At 38.2% G+C, this 11,950-nt stretch overlaps 1 protein-coding gene across 1 annotated transcript in view; it reads left to right on the top strand.

The window, feature by feature from the left end:
* LPCAT1 (lysophosphatidylcholine acyltransferase 1) overlaps nucleotides 1-10,427 on the top strand; it is a 59,247-nt gene extending 48,820 nt beyond the window's left edge. Inside the window, exons 14-15 of the mRNA XM_048940476.1 lie at nucleotides 1,355-1,566; nucleotides 10,133-10,427. Coding sequence (XP_048796433.1) covers nucleotides 1,355-1,539 — 185 coding nt within the window. The 3' untranslated portion in view covers nucleotides 1,540-1,566; nucleotides 10,133-10,427. The remainder of the gene's footprint in view (nucleotides 1-1,354; nucleotides 1,567-10,132) is intronic.
* The last annotated feature ends 1,523 nt before the right edge of the window (nucleotides 10,428-11,950 follow it).

The raw sequence follows: 11,950 nt of genomic DNA on the forward strand, positions 1-11,950 counted from the left end.
ATATTTGATGTCTTTCCTTGCCTGAGAATGCTCATCTTTACATGTGATCTGTTGCACATGAATAGCAAAGAAGAAGAGGGAGAAAGCTTGGAAGTTATACTCCTTCTGAAGGCCTTGTCCCGACAATGTATGCGAAGGAAAATGTTTGTATTCTCTGCAAGAGTGTGAGGAGTTGGTGAAGGGAGTGGAACTAAAGGAATTTTGTGAACGTACAGCTTGCATCAGGAACGTTAGTAGTGGGGTTGTATCATAAAGGCAGGAGAAAAACCTTTGATTTGAAGTTCGTGCAGTGTGAACTTAATGCTAAGTATAGATAGTTTACTCCACTCACAAGGATGGTGGAGAGAGAAAGCTATAACAGATTTTTTTCTGCCACAGCAACCCTGTGGCACAGGGGAAACTGGGTTTTGCTCCTCCTAAGGGTGACTTCAGTTGCCATCTGCACTGTGCTGGAAGCAGCTCACAGTGTTGTGTGGTCACAAGCTCTTCCAGTAACAACAGTGAATTCGAGTGGGCTGCGTGCCACATGCTGTAGGTGACAGGGTGACTTAGTGACAGTGTTCATATCCGGCTTCCTCCAGTGTCAGTTTACATTATAAAATAGCTTCTTGTGACTTGGCTCCTCTACGGTATCTTTTGTTTAAATGATGTCTGAACAAACGGTCATGAAGGCACACTGACAAGGCTTCAATGCTGGGCTTTTAATACAAAAATTCTTGGCAGTAAGGAGTCACCTCTACTTCCAGAGGGAGTGAGTCTTGCTCTTTCTATTGTTTTATAAAAATACAAACCCTGAAATTATGGAATTATAGATATTTTAATTGAGTACTGAACGCATCGTCATCTCATGATGTCGTTCTCTAAAATATTAAGAGCTTTGGAATGCTAAGATCTTGGAAGTGGGAGGCAGCAATTATAGCTGCATTTGGGTTGAAGAGAATTAACAAGGCAAAGTATTTTAAAGGGCATGCTTGCAAGAGACTTTCCAGATTTCAAGAAGTGACTGCTCATGCTGTTCTTTGTTCCTCAGCTGGAGGGCTTCCTCCCTTCCCCCAGTGAACAGTGAGATGCTATGTCAGGGCATGTCCTCATACATTTTAATGCAAATCTGAGCCTGTTTTTTCCCTTCACCATGCAAGCTAAGTTCAGCTTTGAAATGTTTTAAGATAACCCTTTGTGGCATCTTAGTTCTGGGGACGTGGTAAACTGCTGAGAACCTGAGTGCCATGGAAATAGTGTTATGTTAACTGCTGCTATTTTCTCTGAAGACATCATGTGATTTTTATCCTGCAAGTACACAAATTTAGTGTCCTTCTATTTCAGAGAACTGATTCTGTGTAACATTTTTTTCTAGATGACTTCTACAGATTTGCTGAATTGCAGCCACACTTTGCAGAAGACTATCTCTATCCTGATCAGATGGTAGCTGAGAGTGGATTGGAGACCTCATCTCTTTCTGCTCCAAATGGTATCTGTACTGACTTCAGCCCTGAAAATGCTGAAGATAAAAACAAGCCCCTGCAGAAGAAATGGAACTAACACTACAACTGTTATCTTCCTCTCCTGGTGAGAGGATTATCTTTTCTTGGAATTTTCATAAGTCACTCCAATTATATAGCAAATACCAATTTTGTGTGTGGAAGTTCTTCTACCTTAATACTGTTCTTTGATTCATGTGTGCTATATTTAACGATATGTTTCAGGTTACTTGGGGAAGGTTTGTTTTTTTGTTTTTTCCAAAAGGACTTTGAAAGGCAAAAATGTGAATGTGCTTCATTATTAATGTTCATATTTAAAAGGAAGCAGCACTCTTATTTATATTCCACTGGCTAGTTTCATGTACAAAGTGTTGCACAAATTGTGCATGTATAAAGAAACTGTAGTTACTATGGTGTTCGGTGCACTTTGGTGATTAGTGTTTTCCCTAGTTATGGGGATGTTTATTTGGGGCCAAATTTTGCTGTTCATATTTGCATAGTCAGTCTAGTTTTCAGTGGGATTATGCCATTGAGCAAGGCAAGCACATTTTGGCCCCTTTTGTTTTAGTTCCAGTGAACAGTTCAGAAACAGTCATGCAAAAACTCGAGGATTACTTCTGTTTTTTTTATCGTTGAATGACAACATTTCTTTCAGTCTATTCCATGGTAGAATGAAAAGGAAAGACTCCTTCCAGATGCTTAAACATGATTTTTTCCCAAACTGACATGCCACATGCTGTTTGCAAACAGATGATAAAACTGTGCTTTTGTCTTACAATCAACTCATATCCACCCAGTATTTACATGGCAGATGTTTACACAATCATATTTATCAGGAATCAGGGTTTCTTTTGAGGCAAGTCTTTTCTTATATATATACAGATACATACATACAGATACTGCATCTTACATACAGATGACTTGTTATGGAACATACTATAAAAACTTAATTGTATGAACACAAATTTGAAAAGATTGCAGTTACTTCAGAATCTAGCAACAAGGCACGGAACAAGGAATGCCAGTTAAATATCTATAGCAATATTAGATATACTGTGTATAATGTACAGGAAGTCTAAAATTTAGAGTTAGAAGTTTAGAATTGGTGGAAGAAAAAAGAAACATTTAGTACTAACATTTCTTATATTTCCTTTTATAAAGCCAGATGCCTTAATTATCAACAAAGGTCTCAGAAATTAAAATTAGCAAAGCCACATAGCTCCACTGATGAGGAAATGAGCCAAAGGCTTGAAGGACTAGGAAGGAGAACTGTGATGGCAGCTCTCCTTCTAAATAAAAACTATGTCTATTTTCAAATCATTTATGTGACTAATTCTGCAGGCTGCACTAGAATATGAGGATTTCGTAACTGGAAAACTGTCACTGAGAGTTGATTTCCACATGTTAATGCAAAACTAGATTTGAAGGGTGGGATTTCAGCAGAAGGAAGTCTGCTTTTGCCTGATGCTTTTGTCTGTTTTTTTTTGTGTTTTTTTTTTTTTTAATAGGAGTTTTTGCTGTTGTTGTTTTTTTAAAGTGCATTTTAGGGTATTGGAATGTGTCCTTAGAAATCCATAACTGTCTGTGAGAAGTCTCCAAATTGAAACTGGCTTTAATAGAATACGTATAGGAAAACATAATGTAAGAAATAATGCTTTTGGGGGGTTATGCAGAGGTACATCTTCATTTTGAGATATTAATTAAATTTCTTTATTTACCTAGATAATGCATGCCAGGCTGGCAGGGGTGCCACTGGTTGGCAGGCAAGATTTAGACTGACATCAATCATGAGAAGTTGTAGGCACAACTTGAAATTAAGACATGAGGAACTACACTTAAATGAGAGTTGTCAGGTACACAGAGGGAGTTGGGGATAACTGTGTAAAAGACCTGGATGGTATTGAGCATTACTAACTGAATACAGTTAACTGATTGCTGCAGAAAAGATGTTCATCATAGTGAGATGCGTAAACACTTGAAGCCTGTGAGATGGGTGGTGGTATTTGTGTTATCAAGAATTGATGAGGCCTTACATAAGGCACCTGTCTGTTTTGGGGCACTTGAGAAAATGAGGATGGCTGGATGGAGACTGAAGGAAAGAAAATTTTCAATGATTCTTTCAACATCTTTATTTAATCCGGGGAGGGAGACTGGAGGAAGATATGGAACTAGTCTTCAAATATGGAAAAAGCTGCAAGAAGGAAGATGAGAAGAATCTTTACTCCGTGCTCATGGTAGAAACGGGAGGTATTCATGTGAAAGACAGGATAAACATTAGGAAAACTGTCTTACAGTACTTCTAGTTAAGATGTGGAGTGGGTATTCTGGGTGGAATGAGGAGCCTTCCTTCACTGGAAGCTCTGAAAACGGGACAGAAAGAAAAGGCATTGTTGATTTTGTTGATTATAACCTGAAGGTTGTAGGGATAGATCTCCTGGGAACTATTTTCTGTAATTATATGTTGTGTATTTTAGTCAGTATTTAAGGCAAGGTAGATGAGCTGGAGAGTCTGAGCATATCACATCTCCTCTGTGGGATTGTAACCAGTGCTTGGCTCAAGCTGGCTGTCTTTAAGACAGTTTGTTATGTGAGATTGGGAACTGGAGAATTTCAAAGTGCAGGGGATGAGACAGGGTTCTGTGACACACTTTTCTGAAAAGGAGAAAAGCTTAGTATCCCATGGACAGCGTTAGTGAGAAAAGCCCTGGAGAAAAAAAAAAATTACTCCTTCTACATCTGGAAAAAAACAACAAAGCAAGCTGACCAAAGCTGCGTAAATATGAGCACGTCTGCTTTCTATGTATGGTGCTTGGGGTTCTAAAACGGCAAAGAGTTAACTTTGTCTCTCTCTGGTGAGAGAGATATTACATTCATCACAACTGCTAAATAACTGCATATGAGTGCAGCCAAGCTGTTGCAGAGTGTTTGGGTTGAAAGGGTGCTGCAGCGTGTGATAGATGCCAACAAATAAGGCACGGGATGGTGAAGATGTGCTGAGAACTGCATCAATGAGCTCTATCCAGAGCTGCTGTTGAAAAAACCTGGTGAACAGCATCTTGGTGAGCAAGCAACCAGTTTCTATAATGACTTGCATTTGTTCCTGCTTTTGTGAGATTGATGTAGGTAGAGAAATAAGATGAATAAGACATGAAGTCCTGGTCAGTCTGCATGAAAACATCGCTAAGACTTCAGATAATGTCAATTAAAAAAATGAGTATCCAGGGGATTGTAGTGTCTAGAGTATTCAAGGTATAATGCTAGACTGCCTTGTAGTGACAGAAAATCCATGTTAGTGTAAGGCATAAACTCAGACTTTGTGGGTTGAGATCTGCAGGGCATTGCATTACTGCAACACTGTTCACTGCAATTTGTCCATCAAATTCACCTATTAAATGTTTTAGTAGTTCCACATAAAAGGTGCCCAACTGTGGAGCCAGCTGGGTCGTGACACTCTCAGTAGCTTGCTGAACTACAAGGGTAGAAGTGAAAGGTTCCTTTCCCATTCAACAGACAATAACATGTAAGTGCTTTCAACTAAAGTGTTACAGATTTTACAAACCTTAAATTGTCAGGGAAACATACATCAGTGTATTTTATAACAATTTCATAAGTGATCCTTCATTAAAAAAAAAAAAAAAAAAGCAGAGGTGTGAAGGCATGGTACTTGTCTGATGTGCGTTTTGCTGCTTTTGTGAAATACTGCCATCCCTTGCCAGCAGAGCTCTTGCATCAGACTAAATTTCTATGCATGCTATGAGAGATGCTCAGTCAAGGCTTTGTTATTCTGATATAGCTGCACAAATATATTGTGTGCTTTGAATGTACTTAGCACAGAAAAAAATGAAATCCAAGATATCTAAGAAGTGTTTTGTTTTTCGTTGCTTCACTTGTTTGTTTCAATTGTAATTTAAAAAGAAAAGAAAAAAACACAAGTATAAATGGAAACAAAAGTTTAGGAGCTACAAAGCCTCTGTCTCTACCATGGAAAGGCAGAGTTCTATTGCAGATTTTTCATGAGTGCAGTGTGGTAAGTAGATACAGTTAAAAGGTACTATAGGCAAATTCTGAGCCTAAAGGAGAAATTATTTGTAGACCTAATTTTGCACCCATTTTACACTATGTATTTCAATGTATGTTTCAATGTAGCTAGAATCCTCTTACTATGATAAAAAAGTAACCAGATCCCTGCCTGTTTGCTAATCCTGATGTGAAGGTCATGAAGCTTACTTGAAAAGGAGATGTGTGCATTGAGGAAGTGATGCAATCTCTGTAGAGAGAAAGCCACAGGAAGTAAATAGTTGTTTTGTACATAGCTGTTTATTAATATTTTCAAGCAGACTGCATAGACCTGTTAGCTTGTTAAAACGTTGGGATGCTTGGAAAATGTTTTTATTCATGAAGTTTTTTCTGGGAAGGGGATTATTGCACTTTAACATTTACAGAATTTGATACATTTTCTGAAGATGTTTTTATTTAATTTCTGCATTCCTCTGTCAGGCTGTGTTTTATCACTGAACAAAACTTCCTGTATAATTTTATCATGTGGTAAGTATGGCTTTTCGTGTTAATTCTGCTCACTGACCCTCCAAAACCGGTATTTTGATTGAAAAAATAAAAAATAGGGAAAGGACTTGAAGAATAAAAGCTGCAGACCTGAGTAGCATCTGCTGTACATCTTATGATGTCAGAAACTATAAAAGCACAGCTTTGCATATATTTGGCTCTTGAACTAGGAAGGAAATGTATTTTGGATTTAAAAACAAACAAAAAAAACCTGATCAAGTCAGATTAATTTTCCTTTACGTTCAACTACTGCATTCTGCTTGATCTGAAACCTCTGTTTTGTTTTTTTTTTCTAGCAGCACTTTCAGGAGTGTTCTGTAATTAAGTCCACATGTTACAAATATGTCGGCTATGTTCACATTAGCGAAATTTAACTTTGGCTCCTAGACTCAGTGAAACACAGAAGTTCTCTGTGAACAAAGCCCTGCAGATAATTTTTTAATTTTCAGGTGTCTGAACTTCAGCTTGTAAGGCTAGTTCTCCTTCCTAAAATAAAAATAGGAAGAGTAGGTCCAACAGTTTGAAAACGAACATGAGAATTAATAATCTGTGCCTTTGTTCAATCCCGCAGTCAAATGAAGCCTCAAGGTCTGGCTCATAGATGAGCAGAAGACTGAAATAGGCATTTGGGTAATTTAGCTTTTCAGGACATGTTCATACAGCTGGCAATTAAATCAGCCATTCCTCAGTCAAAGCATGATGTCCTGAAGGTACTGCAGCCTCTTCTAAGCAATGTCCAAGTCACTAGCAGCACAGCCAGCAATATTTAAGTGATTCTTCTTTTTTTTTTTTTTTTTTTTCTTTTCTTTTTTTTAATGAAGGCCAGAAAAAAAGTACTCTGTGATGGGAACCTTGAAAGACATCCTTAAAGGCAAAATCCTCCAGCACCTCCTCAGAGGAACAAGATCAGTCATTCTGTGCTATATCTAAGGCAGTGAACTAGGTATACAAGTTAGTCACTAACACTCTGATCCAAATGGGCATAAGTGATTTAATGCTGAGGTATAAATGCAGAGAATACAGCAGCAAAGAGAGCATGCCTGGATTTGCATTTGTAAGTATTTCATCTCATATGGTCAAGTTAAGACAGCTCCTTTCTCTAGGAAACCACTCAGGTTTATTTCAAGATGTTATTATGTTTTATAAGTGGGAGAGTGTGGTGTTTTGTTAAAAACTAGCTTATTTTGCCCTCAGATGTTATGATGTGCTTGATCATATGCAATGGGACTAAATAAAAGTGGGTGATATTGAGAAAGCAGGTTTAAAAGACTTTTTTCAATGGAGGGTTCACCATTCCTGTGAAAAACAGTGAGACCTTTTGAAACAGCTGACTGTCTAGATTGCCTTGCAGGCTCTTTTGGCAAAGTAATTTTGCTATTTACATAATGGCAGAGGCTGCTCATTCTGTGTTCTTTTGCAAAGTGGCATAGTATAGTTTTCCTGTGCAAGCTAACTGGTGTAACTGGTGAAGAGGTCGCTAACAGTGGAGATAAAACGGCAGAATCACTTCAGGACAGGTTGCATGAAAGTTATTCCTTCCAATTAATTTGGGGGTACGGAGGGTGTTGGCTCTATTAATTTGGAGAGAGTAAGTGCTTTTTCTTTTCTTTTTTTTTTTAAACAATGTATTTGTTATGCTGCTTGTTTCTGAGCAGATGTTCATACAGCCCCATGCAAACAGCCCAGCTCACTTGAGGTTAGCTTGGAGATCTTGAGAAGGGCGTTGTACAGTATCTTGGATGTAGCATTAAGCTTCAGTTTTTTTATCTTGACTAAAAAAGAAGCAAGTCATAATGACTTCTGTAATATTCTATTTTGATATTATCAGTAGGTGTTACTTGAGAGTGCCATTCCAGGGCCAAAGAATACATTCTAAGAAAATCAGGCTGAACTTCTGCTCCAGAAGCAGAAAGTAGTAAAGTCATTAAGTATGGCATAGCAGGAAAGCTCTCACTGTACAGTTGGCCTTTCCCACAGTAAAGAAGGATATTTTCCATCTCTTGAGCTGGTGAATTTATGTCTGTGTATCTCTAGCTGTCAATTGTGCTGTCTCGTTCTTTGTAGGTTGGCTGCAGTCTGAGGGAGACCTCACTGCTCTTAATCTTAACAGACATTCACAGACTGCTTTTACTGGCCAGTAAGGCACAGGTGAACACTGAAGCTGTATTCTTGTAACACTACCCCAAACTAAGGCCCCTTGTACTGCTTTAACTCGTGTCTGCCTTTTCTTTTCTCACACTTTAACCACTGCAGATGTGTCCAGGTGAAAGCAAGTTTGTGTTCGAGATGCTTAAGTGTTTCTATGAACATTAAGGAATTAGATTCAGAAATAAAATACAGTGACATCTTCATGTGGATTGACTTCTGACTTTGTCGCTCTTAGCGTGTGCCTGATTAATTCCAAGTTCAGAATGCAGTATGTATAGAAATGTCAGTAAACCAGTTCTCCTCATGGATACTGAAGAGAACTGAAACTCTGACACTTTTCATCCTACCATGGTACTGAAAATGAAATTCATCCAATAGTTTATTTCTGTGAATGCATATGGGGGGAATCCAAATACATGTCTTTTATTTGCTACCCAGCATGAAGACAATTTTGTAGTTGAAATGCTAAAGAAATAAACTTGTAAAATCTTGTATGCCCTAAGTATATATTTTTGTCCTATGTTTTCTTTTATAGTAAAGTTTAAGCTAAAATTTCTTATATTTCTGGAAGGAAATTTAGTTTAGCCACTACTGTACTTCCTTAGACTACAAAAGCAGTTTTTTAAGTAAGCATCTAAAAGAAATTGTATTTTTAAGAAGGTGGATTATGATCCCTTAGAATAAACATCTCTCCTTAGCAGTTGTATATACTTAGACAAAAAGCAAATCAACTGCAGCTGCTTGTCTATATAGTTTGTGTTAGTGATTTGTTTATATTGTTTTCTGTAATTGCTCTACGGGCTTTAAGAGCTCTGCATAAACCACTAATGTTAGCAATAGAAGTCTGAAGTAAATCTCTTTAGAAGTGATAGATTTTGTATCCTGGAGGAGGACCAAGACTAAGCATTGCTAAGTTTTTATTCTGTGCTATATGACTTCAGTGTCCCGGCATTGTATTGAAAATATCTGGCATCTGTTCAGTGGGACCACTTTCTAAGCCCTTTTGTAATTCCCAACATCTATCCCAACGCAGGTGTGCAAGATGTTTCTAATTGGATCGTAGCTACAAGTTCATCTTTTTTCTGTTGTCATTGTTTGGAAGAATAAAATTCAGTAGCAACAAGCTGAGAAATAATTCAGAAAATAAAGTTCTTCATCTCTTGAATTATTGCTGGACTTGCATTGAGGACGTATTTTAAAGTATTGCTATGTTTCTGAACACACTTGAGAATTTAAATGCAAAAGTTAAAAAAAAAAAGTTTTTAAATGATCCCATTTTCTCTTAACGTTACTGAATTCAAGTTACACACTGCCATGAAGAGGATGCCTTTAGTTGAAAACCTGTGCTGATAGAGCTGGAAGTTTTGTGTTGTAGGAACTCGCTTGCAAGGTAGAAGGTGCTTGTTCCATCAGTGGTACAACTTCTGCTGACTTCAAGGCTGCTCAAGCAGACTTGCTCTGTTTCAATGTGCACATTGGCTGCAAGCTTTTTCTTATAGGCCTTGGATATGCAGTGTAAATCTGTAACGATATAAAGTGCTACTCAGTAACAATAATAACCTGATTGCGTTTTTGTGCTGTACATTTCCCTCCTGTGGCTCCCAAGGTTTGTGTATATAGACTGTCTTTGCACTGAACTGACTGTACTTTGTAGCTGAGAAGCAAAAGCAAGTAGTGTACTGAACACGATTGTGGTTTGTGAGTTCAGAAACGCAGATACTTTTTGCAGGATGTGAAGTATAGCTTCAGTGCAACAAATTTGATTTTTATATTTTTTATTAATATGCATGGAAGACTAGGGATGATATTTTCTAAAAACGAACTTGGTTTTGTACATTTTTCAATGTTTAAAACTATATGGTTTAACATTACCTCTGAAATACCGCTATCAGTAAATTCTTAAAGGAAATACCTCAACTTGAGCGTTCTTTTTTTCTTGCTAGTTGTCTGGTAGGTTGAAACGGACTGTGGTGTGTGATGAACTAACTGAGCGAAACAGCAATGACGTAGGAGCTTCACCTGTGCTGTAAGTCGTGTGATTTACTGGAAGGGAACCAAATGATACACTCCAAGTGTTGATGTGCAGTGTACAATCATGGCTCGTTCTGCCCGACTGGACCTTTTCCTTATTACTGGCTTGTAAATGGAATTTTCATCATGAAGCCAAATTAAAAATGAAGGAGAAAATGTTCTGTTTCCTTTGCATTATTTTTTCTTACGCATGTTTGTGACGCACAACAAGGTTTATAATAAAGGACGCAGTCATAGGTGTGAATAAAACCAAGTTCATACATGCTCAGGTGCACGTTATTGGTGTATGCAATGACTGATGTGGCTGTGTGTGTGTGTGCAGGAGACTGGTGTTTACCTGACACCAGACACAAAATACAGGGGCTTAAGGATTTTTGGTGTGGTGGGTGGGTTGGTCATTCTGTAGAGTTGGATGTGTGTGTTACTTGGTTTCGCTGGTGGGTTTTTTTGTGTGTGTCTTTGGTTGATTGTTTTCCCCTCTAACCCTGCTTCACCTTGTAGATGACAGGTACATTGAATCCAATTCTATCATGTGTCCTTAAATAAGAACACTGAAAGATGGGAAAAAAAAAAAAAAAGGGGGCTCTATAGGCCTGGAGAACAAGTGTATCTTAATTAAACAAAAGTAGCTAATTTGAATTACCCAGGAAACAGTCAATACATGATGTGACACTTCATTTATTACACACGTGAGGAGTGCCTAGCAGAAGGGGAAAGTTACAGAGATATCCAGCAGACAGACGGCGAATCAATGTAACATTTTTTAAGAATGAATAAAACAGTGGTGAAGTTTAATGGTAATGACACATTCTTCATAAGGTGAAGATTTCAGGTGGAGACTTGTTGATAGTTCTTAAAATTAGTCACGTTTCAATTTATTGATGTGTATGTAGGTTTTGAGTAATGACTGTTCTGAGTCAGCTTAGTAATGCAGTGGTTTGCATGAAAGAGTAAACTTCTGTGGATGACAGCAAATGCTTGACTGAGAAAAAGGATCAAATATTTTAATGTTGTATTAAAAAATCTAATTTATTTTTTCTTTCAGTGAATTCCTGCCAGTCATGCAGCAGTGGAGCACGTGTACTTAAAGAAAATCTTCATCACCTGAGCTATTTCTAAACTTAATACATTTTCTTTTATCTTCTGCTCTAAAACGCAAATGATGTATTGATTCCAATCATCTGTATGTAGATTATATAATGATTTTTAAAATTAGTTCCAGAGCATGCTGCAGGAATGGGAAACGCTAATTACAGAATGGAAGGGATTGTCATTCCTCTCAAAACATGACAGGTCTGTAAATGCACAAGATGCGTGCAAGGCTTTAGGGTGAAGGCTCCCTGACACCTCTGCCTCCCTTGCCCTGCTGCACACCAGACAACACCCGGTTCTAGCGCTACTTTTTTATGCTCCAGGTTCTTGCTCCTGTGCATAGAATCATAGAAACAGCCTACATGATCATCTAGTCCAGCTGTCCTCTCATTACTATTGCTACCACAAGCCACCAAGCTGTATCTCATAGCTCCTCATCCAGACACCTCTTGGACTCTGACAGGGACTCCACCATCTCCCTAGGCAGGCCATTCTAGTGCCTGGCTCCTCTGAGAGAAACACTCTTCCTTACGTCTAACCTAAAGCTCCTTCGGTACAACTTGTGGCCATTTCCTCAGGTCCTGTTTGTTGCCTGGGAGAAGAGGCTGTCCTGCTGCTCGACCTCTTGGTTCAGGGGT

Source organism: Lagopus muta, chromosome 3 (genome assembly GCF_023343835.1).
Source record: "Lagopus muta isolate bLagMut1 chromosome 3, bLagMut1 primary, whole genome shotgun sequence".
NCBI classification, from domain to species: Eukaryota; Metazoa; Chordata; class Aves; order Galliformes; family Phasianidae; genus Lagopus; species Lagopus muta.